Below are 21,019 nucleotides of genomic sequence, written 5' to 3' on the forward strand. Positions count from 1 at the left end.
AGAATGTTCCACTTTTTAGCACTCATGAACTCCTGGGTAGCTTTGGCTGTACGCTTGGGGTCATTGTCCATCTGTACTATGAAGCGCCGTCCGATCAACTTTGCGGCATTTGGCTGAATCTGGGCTGAAAGTATATCCCGGTATACTTCAGAATTCATCCGGCTACTCTTGTCTGCTGTTATGTCATCAATAAACACAAGTGACCCAGTGCCATTGAAAGTCATGCATGCCCATGCCATCACATTGCCTCCACCATGTTTTACAAAGGATGTGGTGTGCCTTGGATCATGTGCCGTTCCCTTTCTTCTCCAAACTTTTTTCTTCCCATCATTCTGGTACAGGTTGATCTTGGTCTCATCTGTCCATAGAATACTTTTCCAGAACTGAGCTGGCTTCATGAGGTGTTTTTCAGCAAATTTAACTCTGGCCTGTCTATTTTTGGAATTGATGAATGGTTTGCATCTAGATGTGAACGCTTTGTATTTACTTTCATGGAGTCTTCTCTTTACTGTTGACTTAGAGACAGATACACCTACTTCACTGAGAGTGTTCTGGACTTCAGTTGATGTTGTGAACGGGTTCTTCTTCACCAAAGAAAGTATGCGGCGATCATCCACCACTGTTGTCATCCGTGGACGCCCAGGCCTTTTTGAGTTCCCAAGCTCACCAGTTAATTCCTTTTTTCTCAGAATGTACCCGACTGTTGATTTTGCTACTCCAAGCATGTCTGCTATCTCTCTGATGGATTTTTTCTTTTTTTTCAGCCTCTGGATGTTTTGCTTCACCTCAATTGAGAGTTCCTTAGACCGCATGTTGTCTGGTCACAGCAACAGCTTCCAAATGCAAAACCACACACCTGTAATCAACCCCAGACCTTTTAGCTACTTCATTGATTACAGGTTAACGAGGGAGACGCCTTCAGAGTTAATTGCAGCCCTTAGAGTCCCTTGTCCAATTACTTTTGGTCCTTTGAAAAAGAGGAGGCTATGCATTACAGAGCTATGATTCCTAAACCCTTTCTCCGCTTTTGGATGTGAAAACTCTCATATTGCAGCTGGAGTGTGCACTTTCAGCCCATATTATATATATAATTGTATTTCTGAACATGTTTTTGTAAACAGCTAAAATAACAAAACTTGTGTCACTGTCCAAATATTTCTGGCCCTGACTGTAAGCCTCGTTCACCCTTTTATTAACCCCTCCCGAAACAAAGCTCCGGCGTAGTCCACACAGCTCCGGTGTAATCCACAGGTCCTGCGCTGCTTACATCCCGCCGCGACTGACAAACAGCACTGAGAGCAGCCTCGCAGCGAGACAGCAGAGGTAACCACAGGGCATTTCCCACGGCCGGTAATGTGAACTCACTACCGACCGTGAGAAATGCAGCGATCTGTCCTCTCTATCTATGTTTCTATCTGTCTCTTTTATCTATCTATCTCCTATCTATCTCAGAAGGAAATGATTTTTTTTTTTTTTTCAACGTGCTTTATTGCATTGAATGCAATAAAGCACATGTACCAACCCGCACGCGGCAAAACCGCGAACAATACCACGGCAAACCGCATGCAGTTTTCAGGTGCGGTTTGCCGCGTTTTTTTATCGCGGGTGCGGTAATCTGTCAATGCCTGCAGAATTTTCTTGAGAGAATTCCATTTTCCAGTGCGCACATAGCCTAATAACGTTTGTCTGCATTCATTTAACCCCTTTGATGCTGTGGTCAATAATTACAGTAGCACCTAAGATGTTGGTGGATTCCCCCTCTATTGGCACAATGCTTTACTATGGTGCCTGGGGACCTGCTGTAAGGTGTCATCAGAGACCTGGCCTAAAAAATTGCCTGTTAGTGTAATGCTGACAGTCATTAAAGGGGTATTCCCATCTAAAAGATCCTATCCTAATATATGTAGTAGGTATTATAATAATAATAATAATAATTTAGCAATACCTCCAATTAGAAATGTAGTATAGTTCTCCTGATTATAGCCATGTCTCTTACCTCATGTGCAGGGCATTGCAGGACCTTAGGTATCCATGGTTATGAACACACACATCGTCATTTAGTTGCTAGCGGTCATAACCATAGATACCTAAGGTGCTGCAATGCCCTGCACATGAGGTAAGAGACATGACTATAATCAGGAGAACTATACTACACTTCTAATTGGAGGTATGTGCTAATATTATTATTACTAGCTGTACTACCCGGCTTCGCCCGGGTTAATAACTGCTGTTAACAAAATAGAATGTATTAACAAAAATGTATTCTGCACACAAAAACCACAAAACAGATAGAAATGTAATTATAATCCAATGCTAATATAATTATTATTACACTTTCTACATATTCGGATCGGATCTTGGAGATGGGAATATTCTCTTAATATAGAGGGGATCAAACAAATTCTGGTTCAAGTCTCTTTTAATGGGGAGACGGGAGGAGAACAATTTAACTTATTACAAAAAAAAAGTGCTCCTGTATGATTTATGCTTTACTGGGCCATTTTGAAAAATGTCTAGAAAAGGGAATTTGGCAAACTAGAGCTGAAAAATATATGCGGCAGTATATTGGTGTACAGTAAGTCTGCGAAAAGGTGGTATAAGGATCAGAAAAGTGTCTAAGGCTAAGTTCACACTTCCGTTGTTTTGCATCAGTCACATGCATTGCTTGACGCATGTGACTGATGCGTTGTACAACGGATGACAACGGTGACAAAGAAAATAATTTCTTTGTCGGACTCCGTTGTGTGCGGGGGGCGGCGTTCGAGGGGGAGGGGCGGCGTTCGAGGGGGAGGGGCGGCGTTCGGGGGGAGGGGCGGAGTTTGGGGGCGGAGCTGAGGACGTCAGTGCCGCGGTCTGCATGGCTGGGGACAGGTGAGTGAGTGTGTGTGTGTGTGTCTACATGCGTGTGTACATGCGGAGTGCGCGAGGGGGCGGAGCGCGAGGGGGCGGAGCCGAGTGGTGAAGTGTCGGCCTCCTTGCACACTGTATCCAGGGTAAATATCGGGTAAAAGCAAAGCACTTTTTGCTTGGTTACCCGATATTTATCTTGGATACCAGCTTAGCGCGGGCTCCCTGCATCCGTAACCACTGTAAGTATCGGGTAACTAACCAAAGCGCATTGCTTGGTTACCCGATGTTTATCCTGGTTACGGGGGCGGGGAGCCAGAGAGCGCATGCGCAGCGAAATCCTACGGATCGCGCTGCTCAAAAAACATTACATGCTGCGTTGCTCCCGGCCGGCAGTCAGTTAAAAAAACGACTGACCGCGACGCAGCGGATGCAACGCAGCATCATCAGTCACAATCCGTCACGAATAGAAGCCTATGGGGAAAAACTGGATTCCTGCAAAATATTTTGCAGGATACCATAATTCCTCAAGGCTACGGATTGTGACTGATGCAAAACAACGGAAGTGTGAACTTAGCCTAACATGTATAGCCAGGGGCACTAGACTTGCCATGCATTGGGAGCCATTGTGATAGATTTGGGGCAGTTTTTGCTCTCCAGGTCTTGTTTATGCAGTTTAATCACTCTGTCCTCATTCTCTTTAGATTGTGGTTTGGAAACGCTACAGTGACTTCAAGAAACTTCATGGAGAGCTCTCGTACACTCACAGAAACCTCTTCCAGCGCACTCAGGAATTCCCTCCTTTTCCCCGTGCTCAGGTCTTTGGTGAGTCCTATGCTATGAGAACATCTTGTAGACGCTGGAGCAGCCGCCAAGTTTTTCCTTGCAGAAGCACTTCACTTTTCTTTGCCATCAATCTTGTGGCGGCTTTCACTTTATACTATTAAAGGGAACGAACCACCAGGATTTTCTCATATAAAGTACGGGCAGTGCTATATTGGTGCTAGCATGGGGAATAAAACCAGAACTTCACTCTTCAGATTGGATCCTTGATTGCAGAAAAATGTTGATAAAGGTCCAGAAATTGGTGCATACTTTGATTGACATGTGCTGCGGGGCGGGCCTTTGTGGGTCAGGTCCTCTGTGCAAATTCCTCCATCCAAGCCCCTTCTCTTCATTAAAAAAAAAAGCAGCCACATGTGGTTCCTTTATTTTAATACACCACCAAGATAAGGGCACGGTTGGGGGCTGCAGCCTGTAGCCATATGCTTTATCAGTGCGGGTATCATAATCTAGGGGGACCCTACCCCAATTTTTTTTTTATTTAATTATTTTTACTGTATGATAAACACACATAGTGTCTGTAATTGGAAGCAGTGAAAGGCGCTGTTACTCAGGGTTATGGCGCATCTGACTGCAACCAATCACAGATGCCTGTGGGAGGGGATAGCAGTGCATATGCATGAAGGATAATGAGCAGCCCCATAAGTGGATGAGCGACCTGGAAGCAGTTACAGCTGCTCCTATCCCTTCTACCACCATTTTTAATTGCCAAATTCTGGTCGCCATAGACTTATATGGGGATCGGCATGTGGCCAGATAACCAGGATCAATCCCAGGCCGGAACCAGGTTTTTGTTGTGTGTTGTTTTTTCTTTTAACCAGGTTAGACCTGCCAGTCCCAGGTACCTGGCAGTCTGCCCGTCATTAGTAATTACACATTAAGTGACTACCTCTCCATTGCCAGAGTTTTGAGATTCCTTAGATATAAAACTGTTATTTATATTTTACAGGTGATTATTTATTACATTAACCACTTTATTTCTTTTTTTTTTTTCATCTTTCTGTGACTTTGAGAATTCACAAATATCTGGTACAACATATTTTTATTAGATTTTTTTTTTTTTCCAACACAGACATTACAGATAAATACTTCCTGTTTATGGGGGGGAATAAGTGTAAATGAGTTAACGTCTTATTAGAAGAATATTATTGGACAAAATGGGAAGGAATAGGGGAAGTATTCCTAACAATGAAAAATTCACAAATATCTGTAAACACTTGTTCTAAATTTTGTTATTTTTCTCTATATCACAGCTAATAGCAGATGTATTTCTTGTGTGACTTGATCGCCCTCTAGTGGTCATGTCCATTATTTGATCTTCTGGCAGTAAACCTTTATTTCTCTAATTGTATGCACTTTATACATGAATTTATGGTATCTTATTTTAGAGTAATAACATGTAGTCTAGTTTAAAGGGGCAAAGTACTTGATACTATTTAATATAATTCACATACACTGCCATTGTCCCTTATGCCATTTCCATGTGTCACTATCTGTATTATACCACTACCTACCCCCTTTTTTAATTGTTGTTTTGGTATCTATAAAATAAAGATTGATTTATTTATTTCTTTCTTATTTTATTTACACTTTTTTGGGGGCAGTCTCTAGAATTGTAGGATTTCTGTGTTTTTCAATATGTTTATTAAAAAAAAATATCTAATACATGTACGAGGAATTGATATTTTAACGCTCAGGATCTTACAAATATTGATGAAGTTGCTCCTGGGACTTGTGGTCTGTAAGGCTTGGTTATGGCTTATACTGCCCCTACCTTGTGTGTGTGTGTGTGCGTGTGTATGTATGTATGTATGTATGTATGTATGTAAGTATGTATGTATGTATGTATGTCCGGGATTGGCATCTGCACCGTCGCAGCTACAGCCACAAAATTTTGCACACTCACACGTCTGGACCCCAAGAGCGTCATAGGCTATGTTGTGAGGCGAAATTTTAACACCGCGCATTCCAATTTACTAATCAATTTTGCCCCTATCTACATAATGGGGAAAAAGTTTAACGAAAAGTGTATTCGCACCGTCGCATTTACAATCACGAAATTTTACACAGACTCCTCATGTGACCCAGGGAACGTCGTAGACTATGTTTTGACAGGAAAATGTAACCCCGCGCTTTACAGTTACACTCCAAAAAACATGCCTCCATTAAAGTAAATGGAGCCTGGAACTACAGGTTATTAGTAGGAGCTGTGAGTGGTTGCTATAGGAACAAAAGACATTCATAGTATAAGAAGCTTATATGTCAGGTAATAAGATGTCGGTGGGGAGACGGATAGAGAGAGACAGGCAGACGGGGAAAGAGGCAGTTACTATCCTGGGGAACGCCTGGATACTACAGATATATATATTTATAAAATTATATATTATCTGCTGTGTAGTTTTACAACATATGATTTAGTGACATAATTTACATTGGTGTTCACATATTCCAGGACGTTTCGAGGCTCCCGTTATAGAGGAACGAAGGCAAGCTGCAGAAGACATGCTGAGGTTCACAGTGAACATTGTTGCCCTTAATAATAGTCCACAGCTAAAGGAATTCTTCAGGGTAAGATATTTAAACATAGCTTAATGGGGATAATCAGCCTCATTCACTTTTCCTTATCAAAGACGAGCAGTGCCGATGACATAACGATCTCACAGGTCTGCCGTCCATGATACCTGCTGATTGAGCTTTCATGGTGGTGGGTAAATGGGGTTGTCACTGGTACCGCTCCTCTCAGATGCAAAAGTGAGCAATGCCCCTTAATAATTCAGAACTGGCAATTTTTGCTTTCTACTTGTTTAATGTTGCACTGGTTCTATCACCAGACAGGAGACGTTACAATGCGATCAGATGGTCCGGACTCTGCAGATACAGTGGTTCTGCCGCCTCCTTTAATCCCAGAACCAGTCAGAAGCTCCTCTATAGAAGTACAAGAAGAGGTGGATGGCTCTGATGAGACAGAGACACAAGTGTTGCGTGAAGTCCAGGATACCATCAGTAGTGGTGGTAAGTGCTCACCAAGGGAATGTTTGCACGTTCTTCTGCATTGCCTACCTAGAACTTTGTTCTTCTCTATTTTCTCATATGGGGATCTTTTACTCAACATTTAAGTGTATTATTTTTGTTTTTGTAAAATCTTTTTAATTTTGATTATTGAAGGGAAAAGCCTATAGCTGTCCATACATTATCCATAGATGACTGCTGCCGATCCCCTATATATATATATATATATATATATATATATATATATATATATATATATATATATATATATATATATATATATATATATATATATATATATATATATTAGTGCAAGCAAAAAAAAATACATAGTACATAAGGATAAGGCTGCACATCAAGCTTAGATAATAGTATAATGCTATAAGCATACCGAAAAACATTGAAGCATACAATGAAAAATGCCACTTGCTAACTTGAAAGTGTGAATAATGAAATCCATACCTGCCATGAATATTAGGAAAAAGGAGATATTTTCCCTTTCGCCCATGACAGCACCACCTGAGAGATAGGTTCCGCCCACATCAGGACAGGAAACCCACTGATAAAAAGGCGGTACCTCTCCTCCACATCAGTTTGGTTTCCTGTCCTGATGGGACAACCCACGGATTCTCCCAGGTCTGACCCGGTGTGGTGTTCTTACAGTGACAACCGTCGGATTGGCCGCTGGGCTCAGCCTGGCCCCGCCCCCCACACGGATTGGCCGCTGGGCTCGGCCTGGCCGCGCGCCCCCCGCATGCATTGGCCGTTTGGCCAGGCCACGCCCTCACGCTGTGCCGCTAGGCCACGCCCCTCACGCTAGGCCACGGCCCTCACGCTGTGCCGCTAGGCCACGGCCCTCACGCTGTGCCGCTAGGCCACGGCCCTCACGCTGTGCCGCTAGGCCACGCCCCCTCACGCTGTGCCGCTAGGCCACGCCCCCTCACGCTGTGCCGCTAGGCCACGCCCCCTCACGCTGTGCCGCTAGGCCACGCCCCCTCACGCTGTGCCGCTAGGCCACGCCCCCTCACGCTGTGCCGCTAGGCCACGCCCCCTGACTGTGCCGCTAGGCCACGCCCCCTGACTGTGCCGCTAGGCCACGCCCCCTGACTGTGCCGCTAGGCCACGCCCCTGACTGCCGCTAGGCCACGCCCCTGACTGTGCCGCTAGGCCACGCCCCCTGACACTGTGCCGCTAGGCCACGCCCCCTGACACTGTGCCGCTAGGCCACGCCCCCTGACACTGTGCCGCTAGGCCACGCCCCCTGACACTGTGCCGCTAGGCCACGCCCCCTGACACTGTGCCGCTAGGCCACGCCCCCTCGACCGTTGCCGCTAGGCCACGCCCCCTCGACCGTTGCCGCTAGGCCACGCCCCCTCGACCTATGGCGCTAGGCCACGCCCCCCGCACACGTTTGGCACCTGTACACCTCCCCCCAGGACAATTCCTCCCATTATACTCCTATTATACTCCTCTCTGAGGGGTTTGCAGCATGGGGGATGGAGCACGATGGGGGGTGAAGCATGGGGGATGCAGCACGATGGGGGGTGCCCAGAATGGGGGGATGAAACACGATGGGGGGTGCGCAGCATGGGGGATGGAGCACGATGGGGGGTGCAGCATGGGGGGATGGAGCACGATGGGGGGTGCCCAGAATGGGGGGATGAAGAAACACGATGGGGGGTGCCCAGAATGGGGGGATGAAACACGATGGGGGGGGGGGGGGGGGTGCGCAGCATGGGGGATGGAGCACGATGGGCGTGTGCAGCATGGGGGATGGAGCACGATGGGGGGTGCACACCTCCCCCCCCCCCCCCCCCCAAAACACACACACACCGCCACACACGCACTGCACAACACACCACACTGGCAACCACAAACACCCCCCTACACAGACACCCACACACACAGACAACGCCGCACACACACAATACACAAACACCGCAGCACACACAAATATACGCACATACCGCGCAACACACACACATTGCACAAAACATACCTCCCCCCCAAAACACACACACACACCCCACACAAACTGTGCAACACACACAGCACCTCACACAGACAACACTGCAGACACACAGCGCTCCACACAAACAACACCGCTCTCACCCCCCCCTCCACCCAGACAACACCCAGAACATGTACAGCCCCTACACAAACACTTGGCAACTACACAACAACATATATATATATATATATATATATATATATATATATATATATATATATATATATATATATATATATATATATATATATGTATATATGTATGTGTGTGTAAAATATATATATATATGTGTGTGTATATATGTATATACCGTGTATAAAGTACATTATATGTTGTGCATATTATATACGGTACATTTTATATTATGTAATTATTTACAGTATATTATATACCGTATAGAAAAAAATACCGAAATATAAATGTGTATATGTATATACTGTATATATACAGAAGGGTCCAGAAATATTTGGACAGTGACACAAGTTTTGTTATTTTAGCTGTTTACAAAAACATGTTCAGAAATACAATTTTATATATATATAATATGGGCTGAAAGTGCACACTCCTAGCTGCAATATGAGAGTTTTCACATCCAAATCGGAGAAAGGGTTTAGGAATCATAGCTCTGTAATGCATAGCCTCCTCTTTTTCAAGGGACCAAAAGTAATTGGACAAGGGACTCTAAGGGCTGCAATTAACTCTGAAGGCGTCTCCCTCGTTAACCTGTAATCAATGAAGTAGTTAAAAGGTCTGGGGTTGATTACAGGTGTGTGGTTTTGCATTTGGAAGCTGTTGCTGTGACCAGACAACATGCGGTCTAAGGGACTCTCAATTGAGGTGAAGCAGAACATCCTGAGGCTGAAAAAAAAAGAAAAAATCCATCAGAGAGATAGCAGGCATGCTTGGAGTAGCAAAATCAACAGTCGGGTACATTCTGAGAAAAAAGGAATTGACTGGTGAGCTTGGGAACTCAAAAAGGCCTGGGCGTCCACGGATGACAACAGTGGTGGATGATCGCCGCATACTTTCTTTGGTGAAGAAGAACCCGTTCACAACATCAACTGAAGTCCAGAACACTCTCAGTGAAGTAGGTGTATCTGTCTCTAAGTCAACAGTAAAGAGAAGACTCCATGAAAGTAAATACAAAGGGTTCACATCTAGATGCAAACCATTCATCAATTCCAAAAATAGACAGGCCAGAGATAAATTTGCTGAAAAACACCTCATGAAGCCAGCTCAGTTCTGGAAAAGTATTCTATGGACAGATGAGACCAAGATCAACCTGTACCAGAATGATGGGAAGAAAAAAAGTTTGGAGAAGAAAGGGAACGGCACATGATCCAAGGCACACCACATCCTCTGTAAAACATGGTGGAGGCAACGTGATGGCATGGGCATGCATGGCTTTCAATGGCACTGGGTCACTTGTGTTTATTGATGCCATAACAGCAGACAAGAGTAGCCGGATGAATTCTGAAGTGTACCGGGATATACTTTCAGCCCAGATTCAGCCAAATGCCGCAAAGTTGATCGGACGGCGCTTCATAGTACAGATGGACAATGACCCCAAGCATACAGCCAAAGCTACCCAGGAGTTCATGAGTGCAAAAAAGTGGAACCTTCTGCAATGGCCAAGTCAATCACCAGATCTTAACCCAATTGAGCATGCATTTCACTTGCTCAAATCCAGACTTAAGACGGAAAGACCCACAAACAAGCAAGACCTGAAGGCTGCGGCTGTAAAGGCCTGGCAAAGCATTAAGAAGGAGGAAACCCAGCGTTTGGTGATGTCCATGGGTTCCAGACTTAAGGCTCTGTGCGCACTGGGAAATGAAATTTCCTTGCGTAAATTCCGCATGCTCTCAAAGATTACCGCACCCGCGGTAAAAAAACGCGGGAAACCGCACCCGAAAACCGCATGCGGTTTGCTGCGGTTTTATTGCGGTATTGTTCGCGGTATTGCCGCGGTTTTGCCGCGTGCGGGTTGGGATGTGCTTTATTGCATTCAATGCAATAAAGCACATTGAAGAAAAAAAAAAAAAATACATTTAATTCTGATAGTAGATCGACAGAAGAATAGATAGAGGGATAGATAGATAGATGACAGATCGCTGCATTTCCCACGGTCGGCAGTGAGTTCACATTACTGGCCGTGGGAAATGACCGGTAATTACCTCTGCTGTCTGCTGCATTCAGCCTGTGTCTGTGACAGTCGCGGCTGGATGGAAGCAGTGCAGGACCCTGTGGATTATGCCGGAGCTGTGTGGATTACGCCGGAGCTGTGTTTGGGGGGGGTTAATAAAATGGTGAACGAGGCTTGTTGGTTTTATTTAAAATAAAGGATTTTTCGGTGTCTGTGTTTTTTTCACTTTACTTACGGGTTGATCATGTCAGCTGTCACATAAACGCTGCCATGATCAAGCCTGGGGTTAATGGCGGTGGTCCCCCATCACCATTAACCCCTTGTATTACCTTGCCACCACTGCTACACGGTGGCAAGAAGAGCCGAGGACACTCCGGTAGTGCCGCATATTGCATGCGACAGTGCCGGGGCAGCTGCGGCTGATATTCTCGGCTGCCGGAGGGGGAGTGAGGCGGGGGACATTACCCCTGCCCCTCTCCCTCCCCATATCTATCTATGTATATGCATATATATAATGTGTGTGTGTGTGTATGTATATATGTATATATATATATATATATATATATATATATATATATATATATATATATATATATATATATATATATATATATATATATATATATATATATATATATATATATATATATATATATATATATATATATATATATATATATATATATATATATATATATATATATATATATATTTTTATATATATATATATATATTTTTATATATATATATATTTTTATATATATATATATTAATATATTATATATAATTAATTTTGTATTAATTCATTTTATTTTTTGGTGCAGAACCAAGTCAGTTTGATTTACTATTTGATCTGGGTGAAGACATATGCCAGATATTGGAAGAAGAGGCTGCAAATGCTCCTCCAGCTCCAAAAACCTTGGCTCCCAATGACTTGGCGCTTTTTGACCCTTGCTATGCTGAAGGTATACATGATCCCTTCCTTTCACTATCACTGTCATCTGCTTTGAATATTATGTTAAACTTGTAATGTCAGCATTTTTTTTTCTCCCACTCTTATATTATACCGTAGTAAGTTTTTAGAGAGTTTTAGTCTATTCTGGGCCTATGAGTCTCATTTATGAAAACTGTGTAAAAGAAAAACTCAGTTACTCATAGCAACCAATCATAGCTCAGCTTTCATTTCTCAACGGAGTCTGGTAAAATGTCTGCTGTGCTGTGATTGGTTGATATTGACAACACGTTTGTTTGTTAAGCAGCTTTGATAAATCTGTCCTGTTTAGACTAAAAATAGGAATGAGTACCATTTAAATAAATGAACTTAGGGCTTTTTTTAGGTTTCTGCCTCAGATGATGTTCTACTCCAGTCATTAGACCACTGCAGCTAGTCGCAGGTCTTAGTGATCAGATGACTGATGAATGAGATGTTATCACATAGTGCCCCGGAATAGTCCATCAGAGCGGCCTGACTATACTTTTTTTATTTTTATTTTTATTTTTTTTAATCAAGTTAGAACCATCCGTCATTTTTGAAAAAAAGTTTCAGTAGTCAAGAGAATACACTTTTTAGAGTCTTTAAAGGGATTATCATATCTACTTGGATAACCCCTGCATATATTTAATAGTTACCAATGGAAATAAGAACAAAAATATATACATACACCGTACAGACCAAAAGTTTGGACACACCTTCTCATTCAAAGCATTTTCTTTATTTTCATGACTCTGAATATTGTAGATTCACATTAAAGGCATCATAACTATGAATTAACACATGTGGAATCAAATACTTAACAAACAAGCGTGAAACAACTGAAAATATGTCTTATATTCTAGGTTCTTCAAAGTAGCCACCTTTTGCTTTGATTACTGCTTTGCACACTCTTGGCATTCTCTTGATGAGCTTGAAGAGGTAGTCACCGGAAATGGTTTCCACTTCACAGGTGTGGCCCTGTCAGATTTATTTTATGCGATTTCTTGCCTTATAAATGGGGTTGGGACCATTAGTTGTGTTGTGCAGAAGTCTGGTGGATACACAGCTGATAGTCCTACTGAATAGACTATTAAGGGCCATTTACACTCTGCGACATCGCTAACAATATATCGTCAGGGTCACTGTGTTTGTGACGCACATCCGGCGTTGTTAGCAACATCGCAGCGTGTGACACCTATGAGCGACCTTAAACGATTGCAAAAGAGGCAAAATCGTTGGTCTGTGACACGTCGTTCATTTACCAAAAATCATTGTCTGGTCAGTAGCGAGGTTGTTCATCATTCCTGCGGCACCACACATCGCTATGTGTGACACCGCAGGAACGATGAACATCTCTCCTTACCTGCGTCCACCGGCAATGACAAAGAAAGGAGATGGGCGGCATGTTTCGGCCACTCATCTCCGCCCCTCCTCTGCTAGTGGGCAGCCGCTTAGTGACGTCGCTGTGACGCCGAACGCACTTCCCCCTTGAAGGAGGGATTGTTCGACGGTCACAGCGACGTCGCTGAAAAGGTATGTGTGTGTGACGCTGCCGTAGCGATACTGTTCGCTACGGCAGCAATCACCAAATGTCGCATGAACGACGTGGGTGAGTGCTATCATGCACAACATCGCTAGCTATCGCTAGCCTTGTCGCAGCGTGTAAAGCAATCTTTAGCTGCTTTTTTCTTGCCATAATACAAATTCTAAGTAAAGAAAAAGAAGTGGCCATCATTACTTTAAGAAATGAAGGTCAGTCAGTCCAAAAAATTGGGAAAACTTTGAAAGTGTCCCCAAGTGCAGTAGCAAAAACCATCAAACGCTACAAAGAAACTGGCTCACATGAGGACCGCCCCAGGAAAGGAAGACTAAGAGTCACCTCTGCTGCGGAGAATAAGTTTATCCGAGTCACCAGCCTCAGAAATCGCAGGTTAACAGCAGCTCAGATTAGAGGCCAGGTCAATGTCATACGGAGTTCTAGCAGCAGACACATTTCTAGAACAACCGTTAAGAGGAGACTTTGTGCAGCAGGCCTTCATGGTAAAATAGCTGCCAGGAAACCACTGCTAAGGACACGCAACAAGCAGAAGAGACTTGTTTGGGCTAAAGAACACAAGGAATAGACATTAGACCCTTGGAAATCTGTGCTTTGGTCTGATGAGTCCAAATTTGAGATCTTTGGATCCAACCACCGTGTCTTTGTGCGACGCAGAAAAAGTGAACGGATGGACTCTACATGCCTGGTTCCCACTGTGAAGCATGGAGGAGGAGGTGTGATGGTGTGATGGTGCTTTGCTGGTGACACTGTAGGGATTTATTCAAAATTGAAGGCATACGGAACCAGCATGGCTACCACAGCATCTTGCAGCGGCGTGCTATTCTATCCGGTTTGCATTTAGTTGGACCATCATTTATTTTTCAACAGGACAATGACCCCAAACACACCTCCAGGCTGTGTAAGGGCTCTTTGACTAAGAAGGAGAGTGATGGGGTGCTACGCCAGATGACCTGGTCTCCACAGTCACCAGACCTGAACCCAATCGAGATGGTTTGGGGTGAGCTGGACCGCAGAGTGAAGGCAAAAAGGCCAACAAGTGCTAAGCATCTCTGGGAACTCCTTCAAGACTGTTGGAAAACCATTTCCGGTGACTACCTCTTGAAGCTCATCAAGAGAATGCCAAGAGTGTGCAAAGCAGTAATCAAAGCAAAAGGTGGCTACTTTGAAAAACTTAGAATATAAGACATATTTTCAGTTGTTTCACACTTTTTCGTTAAGTATTTTATTCCATATGTGTTAATTCATAGTTTTGATGTCTTCAATGTGAATCTACAATTTTCAGTCGTGAGAAGGTGTGTCCAAACTTTTGGTTTGTACTCCAATAAATAGATAGATAGATTGGAGTACAGACCAAAATATATATAACCACATCACATAAAGGTACTCTTCCAGCAATGAAGATTAAGAAGGGGTTGCCCAAGTAGTGGACAACACCTTTAAATTAATTACCCATAGTGTCTAGTCACATAGGTTAAATCACTGTATCCCTATATACTTGTCAGACACGTGACTAGTGGGATTTACCTAGTACCTAGTATAAACCCAGAAGATGTTACAACACACAGGGGTCACCATACAACAGAGGTCCCTGCCACTAGGGAGAGGGGTGAGGGCGCACCTCCTGAACTAACCTCACGCTGTTACCTGAGCTCCCTAGCGTCCCTATACAGGTTCCTTCAACTTGTCGGCAAGCAGGATAGGATACCTTAGACCGTCAGCTAGCCCTAAACTCACCCTGCCTAGAGAGCAGGCCGACGAGATCACTAGACTCACCACTTCAATAGCGAGCGACAAGGGAAGGAATAGAAACAGGGGAAATAGACATGCAAGGAAGACATTTCAGACGGCTTCAGTACAGCAAACACCTCTGCTACACAGAACACGACAAACTTTCTCCAGAGCATGCTGCTTTCAAAATGGACCACATAGAAATGAGGATTCAGTTTCTATCACAGGCATCATGTGATCAGATCAGATTACTTAAATGGGAAGGGCAGTGATCTCAAAGAGCCACACCTGAGATTGATAGCTAAAGCATGCAGCAAGGCAGGAAAGGGTGCTTAACCCTTCCAGCACCACAAGGAAAGAGATGTTATTAAAGAACAGTAGTGGACCGGCCAGCAGCGAGGCGCTGTGACCTTCTGATGCCAGATTCACCTGGGGTCTTCCCCAAGCAAGATACACATACTCATGACAATACTGTTACATGTGATTATACAATGTGCCTGTGTGGTTGTATCTGCAGACGTTGCATCGCTGGAGACTGAGTCCTCTCTGAATCTGCTGTCTCTGCGGTGTGAGGTAGAGGAGCTGGCACCCACCATTCCTCTTGGTGAAGAAGACGGAGCATTGTACCTTTCAGAAGCTACCGCTGAAGTCCAGGAAGCAATGGAGAGAGAGTCAGCGGGAGACTACGCAGAAGCATTCAGGCTCTTCAGAAACGCTGTGGACATTTTATTAAAAGGAGTGAAAGGTGACTATGGATAAGGCTTCATTAACACAACAGTAATTTTTTTTTTGTGCGCAAAAAAAGTATCAGTTTTCATCAGTGTTTTGCATCAGATTTTCTTCAATGTTTGATCTGGGTAGTATCCAATTTTTTTCATATTTTTTTAGGGTTTTTTTGTTGGTTTTTTTTTCACGGACTCTTAGGGCTCATTCAGACATCCGTGAAAATCTGTGCACTGACTCCAGACTTGAACGCAACAGCTTCTAAGGTCAGTTTGTGCCTGGTGGTCTGTACAATGACCTATTTTCATGGGTCTCCGAATGAGCCCTTAGATGTGTATGGGTAATTGTTATCTTTTGACTTGATGCGGACCATTCGATCAGCAAGAAAAAAAACCTCAGATATGTGAACAACCCCATATATACTGGGTAGAAGTGCCATCTCTGAAAAACATGGATAAAACTTGAATGGTAAAAACAGACGTCTGAATGAGGCCTAAGTAGTACCGGAATTCTACAATGTATTATAGAATTGAAGGAACCATCTGATCGGCCTCATCAGGATCCTTTACGTCGACCAAGAAACAGTCTGAACAGAACATGGTGACCTGGCATTGTTCATTGTAGAGCGAGGCGTTGGACAAAGTGGGATCCTGTCACCATTTCTCTTCAATTTATATGCAGAAGCTATTTTCAGGAAAGCTGGACTAGTCGAAAAAGAAGGAAGCAAAATTGCTGGGCAGATCCATCAACAATTCTAAATACATAGGTGGTACAACATTGATAGCAGCAAGTCTAGGTGGTATGAAGGACTTATTACGGAGTGTCAAGATGGAACGCTTGAATATGGGACTTCTACTCAATACAAAGAAGACAAAGATATTGACTACTGCCAGGTACGAATGGGACACGTCTGAGATGGACGGTGACAAACTGGAAATTCTAAAAAACTTCAACCTACCCGGATCAATGATCAATCAAGATTCAGCAACGACATTGAGTCAACAGGAGAATAGCTATGGGTAAATCAACAAAGTCACTGGACAAGGTCCTAAAATCAAAGAACATGTCACTGGTGACGAAGATGCGGCTTGTACATAGTTTGGTCTTATCTGTACTAATGTATGGATGTGAAACCTGGGCAATCAAGAAACAAGACAGAAGAATCAACACCTTCGAAATGTGGTGTTGGCAAAGGATGTTCCTAATACCATGGATGGCAAGAAGAACAAACAAATCAATTTTGGAACAAATCAAGCCAGACATGTCAATCGAAGCAAGGATCACCAAGATACTTGACTACTTTAGAGGCTTCATACGAAGAGAGCAAGCACCGGAGAAGAACACCATGGTGGGAGGAATAGAAGGAACAAGGCGAAGAGGAAGACCAGCAACCAGATGGCTTGATACTATCAAGATAACAGCAGAGAAGACCCTGGTGGACCTATCTAAGCTTCACAAGATTGATTTTCCTACAGAACGTACATCCATCAAAACGTCATGGCTCAAGATTGAGCTAAAGGTTGTTCAATAATAATAATTACAGAGATGTAGGAATCTACAAGACTAAAACTAGCCGTATAAATTAGGCCTCACTCAGACATGTCTTTTCACATACACGTTCTGTCGCAGTTTCCCATTTTTCACTGAATGTGTGATGGGAGATGCTTAACACTCCCAACATTTTTTATTTTATTTTTTTTATTTTTTTTGGGGGGGGGGGGATTGTAAAAGAACTAAACAAACCCTGATATTAAAAACTGACACATGGACCAAAAATGGTTGAAAATCTGATCCCACATACTGATTGATCTAGGTCATGGTTTTTGGGTTTTTTTTTGTCTCTTAGAAGAAAGAGAGCAAATGTCTGAACAAACTGATGGATATTGCTCGCTACTCCCATAAACAAGTGAGCCCCTGCTTATATCCCTTGAAATCCAAGAAACAGGCAAATTGATCTTTACGTTCCCTCATCATTTTATTTTTTTTTTTTCCTGTCATTTGACATTAGTTTGTTGGATTCAGACAATCCTGTTCAAATCCTCTGTGCTAGTTTAGCCGGTTTTTATCTCATGGGCACCTTTTAAGGCCAATTTCATATGAGGTTAATAGAGATGCAATTCCTGACACAACCTTGGGTCTTGTCATCAGAAGAACCCATGATCCTGTTGGTTTAGGTGATCAGACTTGCAGTCAGGGCAGGATTTACACCCATTCATGTAAAATTCACCTAATAGTCTCAACAAGGCTGTGACTATCATCAAAAGAAAGGTCCCTTTAAATCCACCCTTCTGAGACTTGAGACCACTGATGCTAAATGCCATTTACTATTGGGATTTATGTGATCTTTATTATTTTTGTAAATAATTATATAGGATCATATATGTCTCGTTCAACTATTTAAAGGGGTCTTCCACATTTAGAAAAACGTTGCCTGTCATGTAAAATAGTAAAATCACATAATAATCCCCATATGTTTTCAGGACCTCGAGGCCCTTGTGCCACTGCACCGGCTACACCGGCGGTATGCCCGCCAGTGCCTCACCTCCCTCATCTAATCTAGTCCCATTTTGCCCTTCATAAAATTTACTTCTAATTCTTGTCCCCTTGTCCTTCTGGTTCCTTCCTCTTCATGTACTCTTGTACACTTTGTATGTATAAATTCTGGCTGGTGACCAGTCCACGCAGCTGGTTTTATTACATTGATGGATGGAGCATATATGACAAGCTCCCCCCCCCCCCCCACATTCACCTTTTGTGTCTCCCCTATTTCCTCATAGACTGTAAGCTTACGAGCACGGCCCTCACTCCTCTTGATATCTGATTTTTTTTTTTTTTTTTTTTTTTTTATTTTGTATTGTTTCATATTGTCTGTACATGTCCCCTCTGAATTCTAAAGCGCTGCGGAATATGTTGGTGCTATAGAAGTAAAAATTATTATTAGATAATACTCGCACTCCCTGGTCCAGCCCTGCCTCCATACTGCTCCTTTTTGTGTATAGGCAGCAGTGTTGACGTCACGTTGGCAGCTCACATCACCGCTGCAGCCAATCACTTAGCTCAGTGGCTTGTGCTGTCTACTGCAGACCTCAGGGGTTGTCTGCAATGGTGATGTGCGCTGCAACATGATATCACTGCAACTGAAACACTAAGTCCTGAGCCTGAGCAGCGGCACAGAGTCGGCGCTGTATCCGGAGGGGGGTAAGTATTATCATTTTGGTATTTCTTTGTCGCTCCCTTGGGAGACCCAGACAATTGGGTGTATAGCTTATGCCTCCGGAAGTCACACAAAGCATTACACTTAAAAGTGTAAACCCCTCCCCTCTGCCTATACACCCCCCCGTGCATCACGGGCTCCTCAGTTTTATTGCTTTGTGGAAGGAGGCACACATCCACGCAAGCTCCACATTTTAGTCAGCAGCAGCTGCTGACTATATCGGATGGAAGAAAAGTGGGCCCATACAGGGCCCCCAGCATGCTCCCTTCTCACCCCACTCGGGTCGGTGGTGCTGTTAAGGTTGAGGTACCCATTGTGGGTACATAGGCAGGAGCCACATGCTGTTTTCCTTCCCCATCCCTTAGGGGCTCTGGGTGAAGTGGGATCCTGACCGGTCACCAGGCGCTGGGACCGCGCTCCCTCCGCAGCCCCTGGGGGAATCTGCTGGACAGGAGCCGGGTATCATCAGGGACAAGGCCCTGCGACTCTGAGGTACTCTGTGTCCCCTTGGGGACGGCGCATAGTGCGCCTGGATAATAGACACTGCAGCAGCTGCTGGGTGTGTTAGTGCGCCGGGACTACCGCGCTGGCCGCGCTTGTTTGCCGGCCGCGCTTATAAATTTAGTCCCCGGCTTTTGCGGCCTAGTGCCACATATTCCCGCCCCCGGGCCTGCCAGTCAGGGGTAAGGGCGGGACGCTGCACTGGACGTCAGCGCTGAGGGCAGGAGCATACTTTGTATCCTCCTCCCCCCTCACTGAGCACCGTGGGGCACCAGATTCCCGCACTTTTACAGGCACGCCCACGGCCCCCTCCTCCTCTCTGAACGCCGGCAGCCATTGCTACAAGACGCTGGAGAACTTCAGAGGGGAGACAACTGAGCTCCACAGCTCTGGGAGGCCCAGGCAGGGATCTGGTGGTCACACAACCGCTGGGAGCGGTCGGTAAGCCGCACCTGTTACCAGGTGCTGGTCCCCCTGGGTGCCGAATTGTATATTTCTATGCTTATAGTGTATACATTTACTCTGTACGGCCTCACTGTTAGCGTTTGGCTATATACCCTCACTGATTATTCTAAGAGGAGAAACAGCATGTCGTCTGCAAAAAGCAAGGGTACCAAAGCACAGGCTTACTTTGCAACCTGTACCTCATGTGCGGCAATGCTTCCTGCAGGTTCCACCTACCCTCATTGTGTGCAATGCTCGGCCCCTGTGACACTCACTCACCCGGAGTCTCAGCCACTGGTGGGACCCCCGGCCCAGGTGGAACCTCCGGCCCCCACTGTCCAGGTGACAGGGACAGAGTTTGCAGTGTTTGCTGACAAACTTTCTGAGTCTATGGATAGATGGTCTGCTAGGATACTGGAAGCTTTGCAGTCCAGACCTGTAACACAAGGCCCCGGGCACTGTTGATTCATTGCCCCCATGCCCCCCTCGGTCGGAGCAGCAGAGAGCTCCTGGGTCAACTCATAGGTCCCACGGGGAGGACTCCGACACGGACCGCAGTCCCAGACCGACGAAGCGGGCTCGCTGGGAGCGTCCCTCGACTTCATCACACTGTTCAGGTTCTCAGCATGAGGACTCTCTGGAGGATGAAGCAGATGCGGCAGATCAGGACTCTGATCCTGACGCCGCGCTCAACCTTGATACGCCTGAAGGGGACGCCATGGTAAACGACCTTATAGCGTCAATCAATCAGGTGTTAGATCTTTCTCCTCCACCCCTTCCGATTGAGGAGTCAGCTTCTCAGCAGGAGAAATTTCATTTTAGGTTTCCCAAACGTACACGGAGTGCGTTTCTTGATCACTCCGACTTCAAAGACGCAGTCCAGAAGCACCGAGCTTTTCCGGGTAAGCGCTTTACTAAGCGACTTCATGACACACGTTATCCCTTCCCCCCTGACGTAGTCAAGGGTTGGGCCCAGTGTCCCAAGGTGGATCCTCCAGTCTCTAGACTGGCGGCCAGATCCATAG

The 21,019-nt window shown here is 44.7% G+C and overlaps 1 protein-coding gene across 3 annotated transcripts in view; it reads left to right on the top strand.

Annotated features, from left to right (window-relative positions):
- Nucleotides 1-21,019, top strand: part of SNX15 (sorting nexin 15) — a 35,841-nt gene that overhangs the window by 9,638 nt on the left and 5,184 nt on the right. For 2 of the 3 annotated variants that reach the window (XM_075326775.1, XM_075326776.1), the window contains exons 3-7: nucleotides 3,552-3,672; nucleotides 6,143-6,258; nucleotides 6,522-6,702; nucleotides 11,678-11,818; nucleotides 15,630-15,857. In XM_075326775.1, coding sequence (XP_075182890.1) covers nucleotides 3,552-3,672; nucleotides 6,143-6,258; nucleotides 6,522-6,702; nucleotides 11,678-11,818; nucleotides 15,630-15,857 — 787 coding nt within the window. The remainder of the gene's footprint in view (nucleotides 1-3,551; nucleotides 3,673-6,142; nucleotides 6,259-6,521; nucleotides 6,703-11,677; nucleotides 11,819-15,629; nucleotides 15,858-21,019) is intronic. The other variant, XM_075326777.1, reaches the window with a different exon arrangement.

This window comes from Anomaloglossus baeobatrachus, chromosome 10 (assembly GCF_048569485.1).
Source record: "Anomaloglossus baeobatrachus isolate aAnoBae1 chromosome 10, aAnoBae1.hap1, whole genome shotgun sequence".
In the NCBI taxonomy this organism is placed as follows: Eukaryota; Metazoa; Chordata; class Amphibia; order Anura; family Aromobatidae; genus Anomaloglossus; species Anomaloglossus baeobatrachus.